The sequence below is a fragment of the Lonchura striata genome, chromosome 36 (assembly GCF_046129695.1).
Source record: "Lonchura striata isolate bLonStr1 chromosome 36, bLonStr1.mat, whole genome shotgun sequence".
NCBI lineage: Eukaryota > Metazoa > Chordata > Aves > Passeriformes > Estrildidae > Lonchura > Lonchura striata.
In genome coordinates this window covers 1,714,087-1,735,538 of record NC_134638.1, presented here as the reverse complement: position 1 = coordinate 1,735,538, position 21,452 = coordinate 1,714,087, and the positions used below count along the sequence as shown (strand labels likewise).

At 58.2% G+C, this 21,452-nt stretch overlaps 2 protein-coding genes across 2 annotated transcripts in view; both read right to left on the bottom strand.

The window, feature by feature from the left end:
- The window catches only part of IQSEC2 (IQ motif and Sec7 domain ArfGEF 2), a 30,025-nt gene extending 29,212 nt beyond the window's left edge, over nt 1-813 (bottom strand). Inside the window, 3 exon segments of the mRNA XM_077789667.1 lie at nt 87-182; nt 184-292; nt 809-813. Of these exon segments, the coding sequence (XP_077645793.1) occupies nt 87-182; nt 184-292; nt 809-813 (210 nt within the window).
- Nucleotides 814-3,565: 2,752 nt separating this feature from the next.
- SMC1A (structural maintenance of chromosomes 1A) overlaps nt 3,566-21,452 on the bottom strand; it is a 43,747-nt gene continuing 25,860 nt past the window's right edge. The window contains exons 16-25 of the mRNA XM_077789754.1: nt 20,059-20,200; nt 18,271-18,416; nt 16,613-16,766; nt 14,895-15,005; nt 12,593-12,749; nt 10,963-11,117; nt 10,537-10,688; nt 7,097-7,166; nt 5,592-5,702; nt 3,566-4,000 (exon numbers count right to left, since the gene is read on the bottom strand). Of these exons, the coding sequence (XP_077645880.1) occupies nt 3,917-4,000; nt 5,592-5,702; nt 7,097-7,166; nt 10,537-10,688; nt 10,963-11,117; nt 12,593-12,749; nt 14,895-15,005; nt 16,613-16,766; nt 18,271-18,416; nt 20,059-20,200 (1,282 nt within the window). The 3' untranslated portion in view covers nt 3,566-3,916. The remainder of the gene's footprint in view (nt 4,001-5,591; nt 5,703-7,096; nt 7,167-10,536; nt 10,689-10,962; nt 11,118-12,592; nt 12,750-14,894; nt 15,006-16,612; nt 16,767-18,270; nt 18,417-20,058; nt 20,201-21,452) is intronic.

The window sequence follows — 21,452 nt, the reverse complement described above, 5'->3', positions numbered from 1 at the left end:
CCCCAGACCCCCACTCCCGTCCCCCCACACCCCCCAGACCCCAGACCCCACTCGCGTCCCCCTCGCCCCCGCGCTCACGGCCGTGCCGCGCCGCCGCGCCGCGCTGCCGCAGGTGCCGGTTCTCCCGGGCCAGGCCGCTGCAGCTGCCCCTCGAGCTGCGCGATGCGGCGGCGCTGCGAGGACCAGGAGGTGCCGCTGAGTGGCGATGATCCGGTTCAGCTCCAGCAGGTACTCCACTGCGCGGTCGGGGGGCTCGGAACCCCCCGGGGGGGGCCCCGCCGCCCCCCGCGCCCTCCATACCCCCGGGGGGTGGTGGGGAGGGGCGGAAATGTGGGGAGGGGGCGAGGGAGGGTCAAGGATGGGGGTCCGGCATGGGCGGGGGTGGGGGAGTCAAAGTGAAGGGGGGGTTAAAATTTGGGTTAAAATGAGGGGGGGGGGTGTAAAATGCGTGGGGCAGCCCTGAGGGTGAGGGTGGGGGTGGGTGGGGGTGGGTGGGGGGCCCCCCGAGGGTGATGGAGGTGGGGGAGGGGGGGTGGTCCCGGCGGGGGGTGGCGGGGGCGGGGGGGTGGGGGGGCGGCTCGGGGGGGCCCGATCCGGGCGCGGAGCTCGGAGGGAGGAGGAGAAGCGGGTGGGGGGGGGGGCGGGGTTGGGGGGGGAGGGGTTTAAGGCGGCCCCCTCCCCCACCCCAAACCCCACCCCCCCTCCCCCACCTCCCCTCCCACCCCGGTTTGGATTGGGGGGGGGGGGGGGGAAACACCTCCTCCCCCCCCAAAAAAAAAGGGGACCCCCAGCGTTTTGCCCCGCCCACTTCATTAATCCTAATTAACACCCCAAATGGGGGGGGGGGAGTGAAGCCCAACCCCTCCCCCCCCCCCCCCCAAAACCCCAAAACTCCTGCGGGTCCCTCCCCCTCCCCCTTCCCCCCCACCCAAATTTGTGACCCCAACGCGACCCCGGTTGTGGGACCCCCACCCAGCCCCCCCCCCCGCGCTGTCCCCCCGGTGCCGCCCCCGGTGCCGCCCCCCCCACCGGTACCGCCCCCCCCGGTGCCGCCCCCCGCCCCCCGGTGCCGCCCCCGGTGCCGCCCCCCCCCCGGTGCCGCCCCCCGCCCCCCGGTGCCGCCCCCCGCCCCCCCGGTGCCGCCCCCCGCCCCCCCGGTGCCGCCCCCCCCCCGGTGCCGCCGGCTCGGCCCCGCTCCGTTCCCACGGCAACGGGGCACAAATAACTCGGGCTCTGATTGGGGTTCGGCCGCCGCACGGGGAGGGACCCCCGCCCCCCCAGACCCCCCCCAAACCCCCCCGGGCACCCCCAAATCCCCCCGGGCACCCCCAAAGCCCCCAGACCCCCCAGAGATCCCCAGAGCTCTCCCTGACCCCACCAAAACCCCCAAAACCCTCCGGATCCCCCCCCAGACCCTGCCAGGACCCCCCCGGACACCCCCAAATCCCCCGGATCCCCCCAGACCCCCCCCCCGGATCCCCCAAATCCCCCAAATCCCCCAGGACACCCCCAAAGCCCCCAGACCCCTCCCAGCGCCCTCAGACCCCCAGAGACCCCCCGAGCTCTCCCTGACCCCCCAAAACTCCCCAGAGCCCCCCGGATCCCCCCCCAAACCTCCCCAGACCCCCCCCAAATCCCCCCAAATCCCCCAAATCCCCCCGGACACCCCCAAAGCCCCCAGACCCCTCCCAGCGCCCTCAGATCTCCCCAAGACCCCCCGAGCTCTCCCTGACCCCCCAAAATCCCCCAAATCCCCCCCAGACCCTCCCTGGACTCCCCCGTGGACCCCCCCAGACCCCCTCGGGAACCCCAAATCCCCCAGATCCCCCCAAGTCCCCCAGACCCTCCCCGGACACCCCAAAATCCCCCCGGGCACCCAAATCCCCCAAAGACCCCCAGAGCTCTCCCTGACCCCCCCAAAACCCCCCCAAAATCCCCCCCCAGACCCCCCCCGGGTCCCCCCAAATCCCCCAGACCCCTCCCAGCGCCCTCAGACCCCCCCAAAGACCCCCAGGACCCCCAGAGCCCACCCAGCACCCCCAAAACCCCCCCAGAGCCCCTCCCCAGACCCCCCAGACCCTCCCCAGACCCCCGTGGACCACCCCAGACCCCCCCGGACCCCCCAAATCCCCCAGACCCCCCCGGCCCCCCCAAAACCCCCCCAGAGCCCCTCGGATCCCCCCAGACCCTGCCGGGACCCCCCGGGCCCCCCCCAAAGACCCCCAGAGCTCTCCCTGACCCCCCCAAAACCCCCTCAGAGCCCCCCAGACCCCCCCAAATCCCCCCGGCCCCCCCCAAATCCCCCAAAGACCCCCAAAACCCCCTCCAGCCCCCCAAAAACCCCCAGAGCCCCCTGGACACCCCCATAGGCCCCCCATAGATCCCCCATGGATCCCCCATAGATCGCCCATGGATCCCCTATGGATCCCCTATAGACCACCTAGAGATCCCCTATTGATCCCCCATAGATCCCCTATGGACCCCCTATAGATCCCCCATAGATGCCCCATAGGCCCCCCATAGATCCTCTATAGATCCCCTATAGATCCCCCATGGATCCTTTATAGATTCCCATATAGATCCCCTATAGATCCCCCATGGATCCCCTATGGATCCCCTATAGACCCCCCCATAGATCCCCTATAGATTCCCATATAGATCCCCTATAGATCCCCTATAGATCCCCTATAGATCCCCCATAGATCCCCCATAGATCCCCCATGGATCCCCTCCAGACTCCCCCATGGATCCCCCCTATAGCTCTCCTATAGATCCCTCATAGATCCCCAACAGCCCCTCCTATAGATCCCCTATTGATCCCCATCAGTCCCCATATCGATCCCCCTTATTGATCCCCTATAGATTCCCCTATTGATCCCCCATAGTTCCCTTATATCCCCCATGGATCCCCCATGGATCCCCTATTGATCCCCCATGGATCCCCTATTGATCCCCCATAGATCCCCTAGATCCCCCACAGGTGAGGGAGGGGCGATCCCCATCCTTGATCTGATTTTATTTGCATTTCATTTGCATTTCATTTGCATTTCATTTGCATTTCGTTTGCATTCCACTTTTATTTCATTTTTATTTAATTTTATTTCACTTTAATTTAATTTTATTTCATTTTTATTTCCAAAATCCAGGAAAGTTCCATTAAAAACCCGCGGGGGGGTTTGGGGGGGGCACAGCGAGACTGGGGGGAGGGGGGACCCCAAAATTTGGGGGGGGGGAACCCCGGGACCCCAAATTGGGGGGGGTCTTCAAGTTTTGGGGGGTCCCACCCCCAACCAGGGACCCCAAATTTTTGGGGGGCACCCAATGATCCCAAAATTTGGGGTGGGGGGACTCAGGGGGGTCCCAAAATTTTTGGGGGGGTGGCTGAAAATTTGGGGGGGTCCCGATGATTCTGGGGGTGCTGGGGGGGTTCCGGGATTTTGGGGTCACGATGATTTTGGGGTCACGATGATTTTGGGGTCCCCAGGGATTTTGGGGTCACAATGATTTTGGGGTGCCGAATTTTGGGGGGGTTCAGGGAGATTTTGGGGTCCCTGAGAATTTTGGGGGGGTTCAGGGGGATTTTGGGGTCCCGATTTTGGGGTCCCCAGGGATTCTGGGGTCACGATGATTTTGGGGTTCAGAAGGATTTTGGAGTCACGATTTTGGGGTTCAGGGGGATTTTGGGGTCCCGATTTTGGGGTCCCGATTTCGGGGTCCCAGGGATTTTGGGGTCCCAGGAATTTCGGGGTGCCGGATTTTGGGGTCACGATTTTGGGGTTCAGGGGGATTTTGGGGTCCCCGGGATTTCGGGGTCCCGATTTCGGGGTGCCGATTTCGGGGTCCCGATTTCGGGGTCCCCGGGATTTTGGGGTCCCCGGGATTTCGGGGTCACGATTTCGGGGTCCCGATTTCGGGGTCACGGCTCGTTGGGGTTGGGGTTGGTGTCCGGGTACTTGGTGAGGTCAAAGGTCAAAACTTTGCTGATGACGCAATCGCCTTGCTGGGGGGGGGAGGGGTCACGGGGGGGTCCCCAGACCCCCAAAAATCCCCCCGAGCCCCAAAAATCCCCCCGAGCCCCCCAAAAATCCCCCCGAGCCCCAAAAATCCCCCCGAGCCCCCCAAAAATCCCCCCCGAGCCCCCAAAATCCTCCCAGACCCCCCAAAAATCCCCCCGAGCCCCAAAAATCCCCCCGAGCCCCAAAAATCCCCCCAAACCCCAAAAATCCTCCTAGACCCCCCAAAAATCCCCCCGAGCCCCCAAAATCCTCCCTGACCCCCCAAAATTTTCCAGACCCCCCAAAAATCCCCCTGACCCGCCAAAATCCTCCCTGACCCCCCAAAATTCCCCTGACCCCCCCAAAAATCCCCCCCGAGCCCCCCAAAATCCCCAGACCCCCCCCAAAATTCCCCTGACCCCCCCAAAATTCCCCTGAACCCCCAAAATCCTCCCTGACTCCCCAAAATTCCCCTGAACCCACCAAAATTCCCCTGACCCCCCCCAAAATCCCCAGACCCCCCTAAAATTCCCCCTGACCCCCCAAAAAAATTTTGGGGATTTTTTGGGGTTTTTTTGGGGGATTTTTGGGGTTTTTTTTGGGGATTTTTGGGGATTCTTGGGGGGATTTTTGGTGATGTTTTAGGGACTTTTTGGGATTTTTGGGGATTTTTTGGGGGGGATTTTTTGAGATTTTTTTGGGATTTTTGGGGATTTTTTTGGGATTTCTTTGGGGACGTTTTGGGGGATTATTGGGAATTCTTGGGGGGTTATGGGGGATTTTTTTTGGGATATTTGGGGGGATTTCTGGGGGATTTTTGGGGATTTATTAGGGAATTTTTGAGAATTCTTGGGGGGATTATTGGGGATTTTTTTTGGGATATTTGGGGTTTTTTTTTGGGATGTTAAGGAGATTTTTTTGTGATTTTTGGGGATTTTGTGGGATTTTTGGGGGATTCTTGGGGGGATTTTTGGGGATTTTTTGGGGGAATTTTTGGGGGATTTTTTGGGGGATTTTTTGGGGATTTTTGGGGATTTTTTGGGGATTTTGTGGGATTTTTGGGGAATTTTGGGGATTTTAAGGGGATTTTTTTTGGAATTTCTGGGGATTTTTTTGAGATATCTTTGGGGATTTTTGGGGAATTTTGGGGATTTTAAAGGGATTTTTGGGGGGATTTTTTGGGGGGATTTTTGGGGTTTTTTGGGGATTTTTTTGGGATTTTTTGTATTTCCAGTTTTCCCACTGATTTTTTGGGATATTTTTGGGGATTTTTTGGCATTTTTGGATATTTTTAGCATTTCCAGGGGTGTTTTTTGGGTATTTTTGGTATTTTTTGGGGGGATTTTTTGGGGGGATTTTTTTGGATTTTTGGGGATTTTTTGGGGGATTTTTTGGTATTTTTGGGGATTTTTTGGGGGGATTTTTTGGTATTTTTGGGGGGATTTTGGGGGGATTTTTTGGGATTTTTGGGGGGATTTTGGGGTATTTTCAGGGCTATTTTTTGGGGTTTTTTTGGGGATTTTTTGCATTTCCGGTTTCCCATGGATTTTTGGGGATATTTTGGGGTTTTTTGGGTTTTTTGGGTGTTTTTGGTACCTCGGGGTAGACGCCAATCAGGCTCTGGGCCTTGGTGTAAAATTCCTCCTTCAGGGAGATGACGATGGCCTGGAAATTGGCAGCCGACTGCTCCTTGATGTAATTGGCCACCTGGAACCCCAAAAAACGCGTTTTTCACCCCAAAAAACGGACTCAGCACCCCGAAAAATGGATTCGGCACCCCAAAAAACGTCTGGCACCCCAAAAATCGCGTTTTTCACCACCAAAAATGCATTTTTTGCCCCAATAACCTCATTTTTCACCCCAAAAATAATATTTTTTACCCCAAAAAATTCATTTTTCACCCCAAGAAATGGACTCGGCACCCCAAAAAACATGTATGGTACCCCAAAAATCGCATTTTTTACCTCAAAAAATGCATTTTTTACCCCAAAAAACCACATTTTGCACCCCAAAAAATGGACTTGACACCCCAAAAAATGGATTTGACATCCCAAAAAATCGCATTTTTTACCCCAAAAATAAAATTGCATTTTTCATCCCAAAAAAGGACCTGGCACCTCAAAAAAACCTAATTTTTTGCCCCAAAAAATCGCATTTTTTACCCCCAAAAAATCGCATTTTTCACCCCAAAAAATGGATTCAACACCCCAAAAATTGCATTTTTTACCCCAAAAATCATGTTTTTTTAACCCCCCAAAATCGCATTTTTCACCCCCAAAAAATGGATTCGGCACCTCAAAAATGAGGAGGGGACCCCAAAATTGGGGTGGGAGACCCCAAAATTGAGATGGGGAACCCCAAAATTGGGATGTGAACCCCCAAAAAATGAGGAGGGGACCCCAAAATTGGGGGGTGGGGGCAGAAAAATCAACTTAGTGAGGGGAAAACGGGGTGGGGGTGACCCCAAAATCCCAGGAAGGGAACCCCAAAAATGAGGTGAGGACCCAAAAAATGGGGAGGGGGACCCCAAAAAATGATAAGGGCACCCCAAAATTGAGGAGGGAACCCCAAAATTGGGGTGGGGACCCGAAAATTGGTGGAAAATTGGCAGAAAAATCAACTCAGTGAGAGTAAAATGGGGTGGGGTGACCCCAAAATTACACGAGGGGAACCCCAAAAATGGGGTGAGGACCCCAAATTGAGGTGAGGGACCCCAAAACTGGGGAGGGGGACCCCAAAATTGAGGAGGGGACCCCAAAAATTGGGTGGGAGACCCGAAAATTGGCAGAAAAATCAACTCAGTGAGAGTAAAATGGGGTGGGGTAACCCCAAAATTACAGGAGGGGAACCCCAAAAATGGGGTGAGGACCCCAAATTGAGGTGGGGGACCCCAAAATTGGGGAGGGGGACCCCAAAATTGAGGAGGGGACCCCAAAAATTGGGTGGGAGACCCGAAAATTGGCAAAAAAATCAACTCAGTGAGAGTAAAATGGGGTGGGGTGACCCCAAATTTACACGAGGGGAACCCCAAAAATGGGGTGAGGACCCCAAATTGAGGTGGGGGACCCCAAAACTGGGGAGGGGGCCCCCAAAATTCGCACCTTGCCGATGTTGGTGTTGTCCAGCGCGGCGTCGATCTCGTCCAGCACGAAGAACGGCGCCGGTTTGTAACTGGGGGGGCCGAGCCGGGCTGGGACCCCAAATTTGGGGCGCCCCGGAAAGAGCCGGCCCCGGGTTTGGGGTCCCCCCCGAGGGTTTTGGGGTCCCCCCCGAGGGTTTTGGGGTCTCATTGGGGAGGGTTTTGGGGGGATTCTTTGGGATTTCCCCGGGAGTTTTTGGGATTTGCTTCAGGATTATTGGGGTCCCCCCGTGGGATTTTTGGGGTCCCTGAAGGGTTTTTGGGGTCCCCCCCGAGGGTTTTGGGGTCCCCCCCGAGGGTTTTGGGGACCCCAGGGATTTGGGGTCTCATGGGGGGGGGTTTTGGGGGGATTCTTTGGGATTTCCCCGGGAGATTTTGGGATTTGCTTCAGGATTTTTGGGGTCCCTGAAGGGTTTTTGGGGTCCCCCCGTGGGATTTTTGGAGTCCCTGAAGGATTTTTGGGGTCCCCCCCGAGGGTTTTGGGGTCCCCGGGGATTTGGGGTCTCATTGGGGGGGGGTTTGGGGGGATTTTTTGGGATTTCCCCGGGAGATTTTGGGATTTCCATTGGGATTTTTGGGGTCCCTGAAGGGTTTTTGGGGTCCCCCCGTGGGATTTTTGGGGTCCCTGAAGGGTTTTTGGGGTCCCCCCCGAGGGTTTTGGGGTCCCCAGGGATTTGGGGTCTCATTGGGGGAGGTTTTTGGGGGGATTCTTTGGGATTTCCCCTGGAGAGTTTGGGATTTCCATTGGGATTTTTGGGGTCCCTGAAGGATTTTTGGGATTTCGCTCGGGAATTTTGGGGTCCCTGAAGGGTTTTTGGGGTCCCCCCCGAGGGTTTTGGGGTCCCCGGGGATTTGGGGTCTCATTGGGGGGGGGTTTTGGGGGGATTCTTTGGGATTTCCCTGGGAGATTTTGGGATTTGCTTCAGGATTTTTGGGGTCCCTGAAGGATTTTTGGGATTTCGCTTGGGATTTTTGGGGTCCCTGAAAGATTTTTGGGGTCCCCCCGTGGGATTTTTGGGGTCCCTGAAGGATTTTGGGGTCCCCCCGTGGGATTCTTGGGGTCCCTGAAGGATTTTAGGGTCCCCCCCGAGGGTTTTGGGGTCCCTGAAGGGTTTTTGGGGTCCCCCCGTGGGATTTTTGGGGTCCCTGAAGGATTTTGGGGTCCCCCCCGAGGGTTTTGGGGTCCCCAGGAATTTGGGTTCTCATTGGGGGAGGTTTTTGGGGGGATTCTTTGGGATTTCCCCTGGAGATTTTGGGATTTCCATTGGGATTTTTGGGGTCCCTGAGGGATTTTTGGGGTCCCCCCGTGGGATTTTTGGAGTCCCTGAAGGGTTTTTGGGGTCCCCCCGTGGGATTTTTGGAGTCCCTGAAGGATTTTGGGGTCCCCCCCGAGGGTTTTGGGGTCCCTGAAGGGTTTTTGGGGTCCCCCCCGAGGGTTTTGGGGTCCCTGAAGGGTTTTTGGGGTCCCCCCCGAGGGTTTTGGGGTCCCCAGGGATTTGGGGTCTCATTGGGGGGTTTTGGGGGGATTCTTTGGGATTTCCCCGGGAGTTTTTGGGATTTGCTTCAGGATTTTTGGGGTCCCTGAAGGATTTTTGGGATTTCGCTCGGGATTTTTGGGGTCCCTGAAAGATTTTTGGGGTCCCCCCCGAGGGTTTTGGGGTCCCTGAAGGGTTTTTGGGGTCCCCCCGTGGGATTTTTGGGGTCCCTGAAGGATTTTGGGGTCCCCCCCGAGGGTTTTGGGGTCCCCAGGAATTTGGGTTCTCATTGGGGGAGGTTTTTGGGGGGATTCTTTGGGATTTCCCATGGAAATTTTGGGATTTCCATTGGGATTTTTGGAGTCCCTGAAGGATTTTTGGGGTCCCCCAGTGGGATTTTTGGAGTCCCTGAAGGATTTTGGGGTCCCTGAAGGATTTTGGGGTCCCCCCCGAGGGTTTTGGGGTCCCCGAGGGTTTTGGGGTCTCATTGGGGGGGGGTTGGGGGGATTCTTTGGGATTTCCCCTGGAGATTTTGGGATTTGCTTCAGGATTTTTGGGGTCCCTGAAAGATTTTTGGGGTCCCCCCGTGGGATTTTTGGGGTCCCTGAAGGGTTTTTGGGGTCCCCCCCGAGGGTTTTGGGGTCCCTGAAGGGTTTTTGGGGTCCCCCCCAAGGGTTTTGGGGTCCCCGAGGGTTTTGGGGTCTCATTGGGGGGGGGTTTGGGGGGATTTTTTGGGATTTCCCTGGGAGATTTTGGGATTTCCGTTGGGATTTTTGGGGTCCCTGAGGGATTTTTGGGATTTCGCTCGGGAGTTTTGGGGTCCCTGAAGGGTTTTTGGGGTCCCCCCCGAGGGTTTTGGGGTCCCCCCGTGGGATTTTTGGGGTCCCTGAAGGATTTTGGGGTCCCCCCCGAGGGTTTTGGGGTCCCCGGGGATTTGGGGTCTCATTGGGGGGGGGTTTGGGGGGATTCTTTGGGATTTCCCTGGGAGATTTTGGGATTTGCTTCAGGATTTTTGGGGTCCCTGAAGGATTTTGGGGTCCCTGAAGGATTTTTGGGATTTCCCATGGGATTTTTGGGGATTTCTCTCTGGATTTTTGGGGATTTCCCTCAGGATATTTGGGATTTCTCTCTGGATTTTTGGGATTTCCCTCAAGATTTTTGAGATTTCATTTGGGATTTTGCGATTTTACTTGGGATTTTAGGAATTTCTCCTGGGACTTCGGGATTTCTTTTGGGATTTTAGGATTTCTTTTGGGTTTTGGGGATTTCTTTTGGGGTTTTTAGGATTTCTTTTGGGTTTTGGGGATTTCTTTTGGGGTTTTTGGGATTTCTTTTGGGATTTTTGGGATTTCTTTTGGGATTTCAGGCTCCCACCTGTGGATGGCGAAGAGCAGCACCAGGGCCACCAAAGGAGGATTTGGGTTGTTTTTGGGATTTCCCTCGGGATTTGGGGATTTCTCCTGGGACTTTGGGATTTCTTTTGGAATTTTAGGATTTCTTTTAGGATTTTGGGATTTCTTTTGGGATTTTTGGGATTTCTTTTGGGGTTTTTGGGATTTCTTTTGGGATTTCGGGATCCCACCTGTGGATGGCGAAGAGCAGCGCCAGGGCTGCCAAAGGAGGAGATCCCCCGGGATTTCCCATGGGGGTTTTTGGGCTTTCCCTCAGAATTTTGGGATTTCCCTCAGAATTTTGGGATTTCTTTTGGGATTTTGGGATTTAATTTGGGATTTGGGGCTCCCACCTGTGGATGGCAAAGAGCAGCGCCAGGGCTGCCAAAGGGGGAGATCCCCTGGGATTTCCCATGGGGGTTTTTGGGATTTCCCTCAGAATTTTGGGATTTCCCTCAGAATTTTGGGATTTCTTTTGGGATTTTGGGATTTCTTTTGGGGTTTTTGGGATTTCTTCTGGGATTTGGGGCTCCCACCTGTGGATGGCGAAGAGCAGTGCCAGCGCCGCCACGGTTTTCTCGCCGCCGCTGAGGTTGTCCATGGGCCGGAACCGTTTCCCGGGGGCGACGCAGTTGTAGTTGATGCCATCGAGGTACGGCTCCTCGGGGTTCTCGGGGCCCAGGAACGCCTGGGGGACATTTGGGGACATTGAGGGGACAATGGGGACACAGGGAGGGCTCCTTGGGGCACAGCTGTGTTCCAGCCGTGCCAGCCGTGTTCCAGCTGTGTTCCAGCCGTGCCAGCCGTGTTCCAGCTGTGTGCCAGCCGTGTACCAGCCGTGCCAGCTGTGTGCCATGTTCCAGCTGTGTGCCAGCCATGCCAACCGTGTTCCAGCCATGCCAGCCGTGTGCCAGCCGTGTGCCAGCTGTGCCAGCCGTGCCAGCCGTGCCAGCCGTGCTCACCTGGGCGCTGCTGTTCCGGGACAGGGCTTTGTAGATCTCGTCGATGTTGGTGGCCACGGCCTCGAAGCAGGAGTTGAAGCGGTCGAAGCGCTCCTTCTTCATCTGCTCAAACGCCTGCTTGGCCTTCTTGGCGCGCTTGCGGGCGGCCTCGAACTCTGGGGACACCCAGGGGACATCAGGGACACCCAGGGGACAGCCATGGGGACAGCCAGGGACACCCAGGGGACAGCTGGGGACACCCAGGGGACATTGGGGACAGCCATGGGGACACTGGGCTCAGCCCAGCCCTGCTTGGCCTTCCTGGGGTATTTACGGGTGGCCTCAAATTCTGGGGGACATTGGGGACATCAGAGACACCCAGGGGACATCAGGGGACATCAGAGACACCCAGGGGACATTGGGGACAGCCATGGGGACACCCAGGGGACATCAGGGACACCCAGGGGACAGCTGGGGACAGCCGGGGACAGCCATAGGGACATCAGGGATGGTCAGAGGACATTGGGGACACTGGGCTCAGCCCAGCCCTGCTTGGCCTTCTTGGCGCGCTTGCGGGCGGCCTCGAACTCTGGGGACACCCAGGGGACATCAGGGACACCCAGGGGACAGCTGGGGACAGCCATGGGGACACCCAGGGGACATTGGGGACAGCCAGGGACAGCCATAGGGACATCAGGGATGGTCAGAGGACACTGGGGACACTGGGGTGAGCCCAGCCCTGCTTGGCCTTCCTGGGGTATTTACGGGTGGCCTCAAACTCTGGGGGACATTGGGGACACCAGAGACACCCAGGGGACAGCTGGGGACACCCAGGGGACATTGGGGACATCAGAGACACCCAGGGGACATCAGGGACACCCAGGGGACACCAGGGGACACTGGGGACATTGGGGTGAGCCCAGCCCTGCTTGGCCTTCCTGGTGTATTTACGGGTGCCCTTGAACTGTGGGGGACATTGGGGACACCAGAGACACACAGGGGACATCACAGACACCCAGGGGACATTGGGGACACCAGGGGACAGCCAGGGGACATCAGGGGACATCAGGGATGGTCAGAGGACATTGGGGACACTGGGCTCAGCCCAGCCCTGCTTGGCCTTCCTGGGGTATTTACGGGTGGCCTCGAACTCTGGGGGACACTGGGGACACCAGGGGACATTGGGGACACCCAGAGGACACCAGGGATGGTCAGGGGACACTGGGGACACCCAGGGACAGTCAGGGGGACACTGGGGTCCATCATATCCCAGCAGCTGAAGTCTCATCCCTGACACTCCCCCGTGTCCCCAGGGTGTCCCCAGGGTGTTCCCAGGTGTCCCCAAGGTGTCCCCAAGGTGTCCCACCATCCGAGGTCTCCTGGAACCTTTCCCCCCATGTCCCTGAGGTGTCCCCAAGGTGTCCCCAGAGTGTCCCCCCATCCAAGGTCTACCAGAACTTGTCCCCATGTCCCTGGGGTGTCCCCCCATGTCCCCAAGGTGTCCCCAAAGTGTATCACCGTCCAAGGTCTCCTGGAACTTGTCCCCCCATGTCCCCAGGGTGTCCCCAGGCTGTCCCACCGTCCGAGGTCTCCTGGAACTTGTCCCCCCATGCCCCCATGGTGTCCCCAGGGTGTCCCCAGGCTGTCCCACCGTCCGAGGTCTCCTGGAACTTGTCGCGGACGCTCTCCAGCTTCTCCATGGCCTTCATGTTGGGCGCAGCGATGCGCTGCAGGACGCTCTGCTGCTCCGTCAGCCGCTGCTGCAGCGCCGCCATCTCCTGCCGGATCTCCTCCTCCGCCTGCGCGTCCTGGGGACATCAGGGGACATCAGGGGACAGCAGGGGACACGGGGACATCAGGGGACACGGGGACATCAGGGGACACGGGGACATCAGGGGACACGGGGACATGGGGACACGGGGACATGGGGACATCAGGGGACAGCAGGGGACACAGGGACATCAGGGGACATCAGGGGACATCAGGGGACAGCAGGGGACACAGGGACATCAGGGGACACGGGGACATCAGGGGACAGCAGGGGACACAGGGACATCAGGGGACACGGGGACATGGGGCGTGATGGGACACGGGGACACGGGGACATGGGGACATCAGGGGACAGCAGGGGACACAGGGACATCAGGGGACAGCAGGGGACAGCAGGGGACATCAGGGGACACGGGGACATCAGGGGACACGGGGACATGGGGCGTGATGGGACACGGGGACACGGGGACATGGGGACATCAGGGGACAGCAGGGGACACAGGGACATCAGGGGACAGCAGGGGACAGCAGGGGACATCAGGGGACACGGGGACATCAGGGGACACGGGGACATGGGGCGTGATGGGACACGGGGACACAGGGACATCAGGGGACAGCAGGGGACAGCAGGGGACACAGGGACATCAGGGGACACGGGGACATCAGGGGACACGGGGACATCAGGGGACACGGGGACATGGGGCGTGATGGGACACGGGGACACGGGGACATCAGGGGACAGCAGGGACACAGAGACATGGGGACATCGGGGGAGAGCAGGGACATGGGGACATGAGGTGTGATGGGACATGGGGACACGTCAGCACCACCATCTCCTGCTGGATTTCCTCCTCCGCCTGCGCGTCCTGGGGACACGGGGACACAGGGACATCAGGGGACACGGGGACAGCAGGGGACATGGGAACATCAGGGGACACGGGGACAGCTCAGGGGACAGCAGGGGAGAGCAGGGACATGGGGACATCGGGGGACATGGGGACACGGGGCATGATGGGACATGGGGACATGTCAGCGCTGCCATCTCCTGCTGGATCTCCTCCTCGTCCTGCGCGTCCTGGGGACACGGGGACATCAGGGACATGGGGACATCAGGGACATTGGAGACGTTGGGGGACAGCAGGGACATCAGGGGACATTGGGGACACGAGGACATCAGGGGACACGGGGACACGAGGACATGGGGACAGCAGGGACATTGGAGACATTGGGGGACAGCAGGGACATCAGGGGACATGGGGACACGAGGACATGGGGACATGGGGACACGAGGACATGGGGACATGGGACATGAGGGGATATGGGGACATCAGGGGACAAGGGACACGTCCAGGTGTGTTGGCATGTGCCCATGCGTGCCCAAGGCATACCCAGGTGTGCCCATGACATGCCCAGGACATGCCCAGGGTGTGGCCAGGTGTGCCCAGGTGTGCCTGCCATGCCTCAGGTGTGCCCAGGCCATGCCCGGGTGTGCTCAGGCCATGCCCAGGTATGCCAGCCATGCCCAGGTGTGTCCCAGGTGTACCCAGCTGTGCCCAGGACATGCCCAGGTGTGCCCAGAACACACCCAGGGTGTGCCCAGGTGTGTTGGCATGTGCCCATGCGTGCCCATGGCATATCCAGGTGTGCCCAAAACACACCCAGCTGTGCCCAGGCCATGCCCAGCTGTGCCCAGGCCATGCCCAGCTGTGTCCCAGGTGTGCCCAGGCCATGCCCAGGTGTGCCCAGCTGTGCCCAGGCCATGCCAGGTGTGCCCAGCTGTGTCCCAGGTGTGCCCAGGCCATGCCCAGGTGTGCCCAGCTGTGCCCAGGCCATGCCCAGCTGTGTCCCAGGTGTGCCCAGGCCATGCCCAGGTGTGCCCAGGTGTGCCCAGGCCATGCCCAGCTGTGCCCAGGCCATGCCCAGCTGTGTCCCAGCTGTGCCCAGGTGTGCCCAGCTGTGCCCAGGCCATGCCCAGCTGTGCCCAGGCCATGCCCAGCTGTGTCCCAGCTGTGCCCAGACCATGCCCAGCTGTGTCCCAGCTGTGCCCAGCTGTGCCCAGGCCATGCCCAGGTGTGCCCAGGTGTGCCCAGGCCATGCCCAGCTGTGCCCAGCTGTGCCCAGGCCATGCCCAGGTGTGCCCAGCTGTGCCCAGCTGTGTTTTCGGGTATCCCAGCCGTGCCCACCTTCAGCTCCTCGGGCAGGTCGCTGTAGTCGATCTCGATCAGAGCCTCGCGGGCGTAGAGGCTGGAGCTGCGCTGGGAGCTGCCACCCGCGTCCTCGGCGGTGCCACCGCCCTGAGGGGACATGGGGACACTCAGGGGACATCGGGGACATTGGGGACACTCAGGGGACATTGGGGACATCAGAGACACTCAGAGGACACCGGGGACATTGAGGACATGGGGACACTCAGGGGACATTGGGGAAACGGGACATTGGGGACATCCCCGGGGACATCCAGGAGATATTGGGGACATCCCTGGGGACACTGGGGACATCCAGGGGACACTGGGGACATGGGGACACTCAGGGGACATTGGGGACATTGGGGACACTCAGGGGACATCGGGGACACTCCGGGGACATGGCTGGAGCTGCGCTGGGAGCTGCCACCCGCATCCTCGGAGGTGCCACCGCCCTGAGGGGACATGGGGACACTCAGGGGACATCGGGTACATCGGGGACACTGGAGACACTCAGGGGACACTGGGAAAATGGGGACACTCAGGGGACATTGGGGAAACGGGACATTGGGGACATCCCCGGGGACATCCAGGAGATATTGGGGACATCCCTGGGGACATGGGGACACTCAGGGGACACTGGGGACACAGGGGACATTGGGGACACTCAGGGGACATTGGGGACACAGGGGACACTCAGGGGACACCGGGGACATTGAGGACATGGGGACACTCAAGGGACACTGGGGACATTGGGGACATCCCCGGGGACATCCAGGAGACATTGGGGACATCCCCGGGGACATTGCAGACATCCAGGGGACACTGGGGACATGGGGACACTCAGGGGACATCGGGGACACTCAGGGGACACTCAGGGGACACTCAGGGGACACTGGGGACATTGGGGACACAGGGGACATCGGGGACACTCAGGGGACACAGCTGGAGCTGTGCTGGGAGCTGCCACCCGCGTCCTCGGCGGTGCCACCGCCCTGAGGGGACATGGGGACACTCAGGGGACATTGGGGACACTCAGGGGACACGGCTGGAGCTGCGCTGGGAGCTGCCACCCGCATCCTCGGAGGTGCCACCGCCCTGAGGGGACACGGGACAATCAGGGTGACACAGGATGACCCAGGGGTGTCCCCAGCCCCTGTCCCCACCTCCTCCTGGCTGATGTCGTCCATGGAGCCACAGGCCAGCGGCAGGACAGGGGGTGACACAGGAGGACAGGGGTGACACAGAGGTGACCCAGGGTGACAGAGGTGACACAGGGTGACGGGGGTGACCCAGGGGTGTCCCCACCTCCTCCTGGCTGATGTCGTCCATGGAGCCACAGGCCAGTGGCAGGACAGGAGGTGACCCAGGGGTGACCCAGGGTGACCCAGGGGTGACACAGGGGTGACAGAGGTGACACAGGGGTGACACAGTAACCCAGGGGTGTCCCCACCTCCTCCTGGCTGATGTGGTCCATGGAGCCACAGGCCAGCGGCAGGACAGGAGGTGACACAGGGTGATCCAGGGTGACAGGGGTGACACAGGAGGACACAGGAGGACACAGGGTGACAGAGGTGACCCAGGGGTGTCCCCACCTCCTCCTGGCTGATGTCGCCCATGGAGCCGCGCGCCAGCGGCAGGACAGGGGGTGACACAGGAGGACAGGGGTGACACAGAGGTGACACAGGGTGACAGAGGTGGCCCAGGGGTGTCCCCACCTCCTCCTGGCTGATGTCGTCCATGGAGCCGCGCGCCAGCGGCAGCCGGATGTCCTGCATCTTGCAGGCCTGCAGCAGGTTGTGGCGGTCGCTGCGCTTCTGCTCCAGCTTGGTCTCGATGGCCGTCACCTCCTTCTGCAGGTGGGTCATCTCCCTGGGGACACGGACACGTGTGGGGACACGGACACGGGACAGGGACACAGGACAGGGACACGGGACAGGGACACGGGGTGGGGACACGGACACAGGACACGGTGTGGGGACAGAGACATGTGTGGGGACACAGACACGGGACACAGGGTGGGGACAAGGACACGGGACAGGGACATGGTGTGGGGACAGAGACATGGAAGAGGGACACGATGTGGGGAAACGAACACAGGACATGGGGTGGGGACAGGGACACGGGACAGGGACACGGTGTGGAGACACAGACATGGGACACAGGGTGGGAACAGGGACATGGAACAGGGACACGTGTGGGGACAGGGACATGGAAGAGGGACACGATGTGGGGAAACGGACACGGGACACGGGCTGGGGACAGGGACACGGGGTGGGGACAGGGACACGGGGACAGGGACACGTGTGGGGACAGGGACATGGGACAGGGACACGGGGTGGGGACAGGGACACGGGACAGGGACACAGGACAGGGACACGTGTGGGGACAGGGACATGGAAGAGGGACACGATGTGGGGAAACGGACACGGGACACGGGCTGGGGACAGGGACACGTGTGGGGACAGGGACATGGGACAGGGACATGGGGTGGGGACAGGGACACGGGACAGGGACACGGGACATGGCCATTTGGCCCCGCCCCCACTTGTTGGCCCCGCCCCTTTTAACCCCGCCCTCACTCATTGGCCCAGCCCTTTTGGCCACACCCCTTTTACCCCACCCTCCCTCCGTGGCCCCGCCCCCTTTGCCCTCACCCTCACTTGGTGACCACGCCCCTTCTGGCCCCGCCCTCACTCATTGGCCAGTCTCCCGTTGGCCCTGCCCTCACTTGTTAACCACGCCCCTGCTGGCCCCACCCTCGCTCATTGGCCCCTCTCCCATTGGCCCCGCCCCTTTTAGCCCCACCCTCGCTCATTGGCCACTCTCCCGTTGGCCCCGCCCCTTCTGACCCTGCCCTCCCTCATTGGCCCCTCTCCCTTTGGCCCCGCCCATTTTAACCCTGCCCCTTCTGGCACCGCCCTCGCTCATTGGCCCCTCTCCCGTTGGCCCCGCCCCTTCTGACCCTTCCCTCACTCATTGGCCCCTCTCCCGTTGGCCCCGCCCCTTTTAGCCCCGCCCCTTCTGGCCCCGCCCTCCCTCATTGGCCCCTCTCCCGTTGGCCCCGCCCCTTTTAGCCCCGCCCCTTCTGGCCCTGCCCTCCCTCATTGGCCCCTCTCCCGTTGGCCCCGCCCCTTCTGACCCTGCCCTCCCTCATTGGCCCCTCTCCCTTTGGCCCCACCCCTTTTAGCCCCGCCCTCCCTCATTGGCCCCTCTCCCGTTGGCCCCGCCCCTTTTGGCCCCGCCCCTTTTAGCCCCGCCCTCACTCATTGGCCCCTCTCCCGTTGGCCCCGCCCCTTTTGGCACCGCCCTCACTCATTGGCCCCTCTCCCGTTGGACCCGCCCCTTTTGGCCCTGCCCCCTGCCCCGCCCTCACTTGTTGGCCCCGCCCAGCTTCTTGCGGATCTCGTCCATCTCGTGGTTTTTGTCGTTCACCTCCGACTTCTTGGCCAGGTGTTGGTTCTTGAGGTCCTGCAGCTGCGCCATGGTCTCGTCGATGATCTTCATGTGCCGCTGCTCCTCCTGGAACGGCCCAAAATCACCCAAAATTCACCCAAAATTCACCCAAAATTAAAGCAAAGTCATCACCGATCTTCATGTGCCGCTGCTCCTCCTGGAACGGCCCAAAATCGGATAAAATTCACCCAAAATTCACCCCAAATCATCACTGATCTTCATGGGCTGCTGCTCCTCCTGGAACGGCCCAAAATCACCCAAAATTCACCCAAAATTCACCCCAAATCATCGCCCCTCTTCATGTGCCGCTGCTCCTCCTGGAACGGCCCAAAATCGGCCAAAATTCACCCAAAATTCACCCCAAATCATCGCCCATCTTCATGGACCGCTGCTCCTCCTGGAACGGCCCAAAATCGGATAAAATTCACCCAAAATTAAAGCAAAGTCATCACCAATCTTCATGTGCCGCTGCTCCTCCTGGAACGGCCCAAAATCGGCCAAAATTCACCCAAAATTCACCCCAAATCATCGCCCGTCTTCATGGGCCGCTGCTCCTCCTGGAACGGCCCAAAATCGGATAAAATTCACCCAAAATTCACCCCAAATCATCGCCCCTCTTCATGGGCCGCTGCTCCTCCTGGAACGGCCCAAAATCAGATAAAATTCACCCAAAATTCACCAAAAATTAAAGCAAAATCATCAGTGATCTTCATGTGCCACTGCTCCTCCTGGAACGGCCCAAAATCAGATAAAATTCACCCAAAATTCACCCCAAATCATCGCCCATCTTCATGGGCCGCTGCTCCTCCTGGAACGGCCCAAAATCGGATAAAATTCACCCAAAATTCACCCCAAATCATCGCCCCTCTTCATGGGCCGCTGCTCCTCCTGGAACGGCCCAAAATCACCCAAAATCACCCAAAATTCACCCAAAATTAAAGCAAAGTCATCACTGATCTTCATGGGCCACTGCTCCTCCTGGAACGGCCCAAAATCGGCCAAAATTGACCCAAAATTAAAGCAAAGTCATCACCGATCATCATGGGCCACTGCTCCTCCTGGAATGGCCCAAAATCGGCCAAAATTAACCCAAAAATCAGCCAAAATTAACCCAAAATTAACCAAAAATTACCCAAAAATCCATCCTGATTCACCTCAAACCCCCAAAAATTTAAAAAAAACCCAAAAAAATCCCCCAAAAGTCCCAAAAAACCCCAGAAGAACCAAAAAAAACCCCAAATCTTTTTGATCTTCTCCATCTTGGCCTTGTCCTGGTCTCCACGGTCCCACCTCAGCTCTTCTCCACCAGGGACCTCCCGAGACCCCAAAATACCTCAAAAACCCCAAAAAGTCCCAAAAAAACCCAGAAGAACAAAAAAAAAACTCCAAACCTTTCATATCTTCTCCATCTTGGCCTCGTCCTGGTCTCCACGGTCCCACCTCAGCTCTTCTCCATTAGACCCCAAAATACCTCAAACCCCCCCAAAAAGTCCTAAAAAACCCCAGAAGAACCCAAAAAAACCCCAAAAATCCCCAAACCTTCTTGACCTTCTCCATCTTGGCCTCATCCTGGTCTCCATGGTCCCACCTCAGCTCTTCTCCACTATGGAGGTCCCAAGACCCCAAAACACCTCAAAACCCCCCAAAAAATCCAAAAAAAACCCCAAAAAACCCCAGAAGAACCCAAAAAACCCAAAAATCCCCAAACCTTCTTGAGCTTCTCGATCTCGGCCTCGTCCTTGCGCACGCCCTGCTCCCACATCAGCACCTTCTCCTGGTCCTCCCGCAGCTGGTTGCGCTCGAAGTCCAGCTGGATCCCCAAGCGCGTCTTCTGGTTCTCAAACTCCAGCCTGGTGGGACCGCCAGGAGGTTTTTTTGGGGTTCCTCAGAAGTTTTTCGGGGTCCTTCAGGTGTTTTTGGGGTTCTTCAGAGGTTTTTTGGGATCTCTGAGATATTTTTTGGGGTTCTAGGGAAGTTTTTGGGGACCCTGAGACGTTTTTTGGGGTTCCTCAAAGGTTTTTTGGCGTTTCTGAGAAGTTCTTTGAGGTTCTTGAGATGTTTTTTGGGGTTCTTCAGGTGTTTTTTGGGGTTTCTGAGATGGGTTTCGAGTTTTGGTGTCCCTGAAGGGTTTTTGGGGTTCCTCAGAGGTTTTTTGGGTGTTTCAGGTGTTTTTTGGGGTTTCTGAGATGGGTTTTTTTCGGGGTTCCTCAGAGGTTTTTTAGGGTCCTTCAGGTGGTTTTGGGGCTCCTCAGAGGTTTTTGAAGTTCTTGAGGTGTTTTTGGGGTCTCTGAGTGGTTTTTTGGGATCTCTGAGATATTTTTTGGGGTTCTAGGGAAGCTTTTGGGGACCCTGAGACGTTTTTTGGGGATCCTCAAAGGTTTTTTGGCGTTTCTGAGAAGTTCTTTGAGGTTCTTGAGATGTTTTTTGGGGTTCTTCAGGTGTTTTCTGGGGTTTCTGAGATGGGTTTCAAGTTTTGGTGTCCCTGAGGGGTTTTTGGGGTTTCTCAGAGGTTTTTTGGGGTGGTTCAGGTGTTTTTTGGGGTTTCTGAGATGGGTTTTGAGGTTCCTCAGAGGTTTTTTAGGGTCCTTCAGGTGTTTTTGGGGTTCCTCAGAGGTTTTTGAGGTTCTTGAGGTGTTTTTGGGGTCTCTGAGTGGTTTTTTGGGATCTCTGAGATATTTTTTGGGGTTCTAGGGAAGTTTCTGGGGACCCTGAGATGTTTTTTGGCGTTCCTCAGAAGTTTTTTGGGGTTTCTGAGAAGTTCTTTGAGGTTCTTGAGATGTTTTTTGGGGTTCTTCAGGTGTTTTTTGGGGTTTCTGAGATGGGTTTCAAGTTTTGGTGTCCCTGAAGGGTTTTTGGGGTTCCTCAGAGGTTTTTTGGGTGTTTCAGGTGTTTTTTGGGGTTTCTGAGATGGGTTTTTTTGGGGTTCCTCAGAGGTTTTTTAGGGTCCTTCAGGTGTTTTTGGGGTTCCTCAGAGGTTTTTGAGGTTCTTGAGGTGTTTTTGGGGTCTCTGAGTGATTTTTTGGGATCTCTGAGATATTTTTTGGGGTTCTAGGGAAGTTTTTGGGGACCCTGAGATGTTTTTTGGGGTTCCTCAGAAGTTTT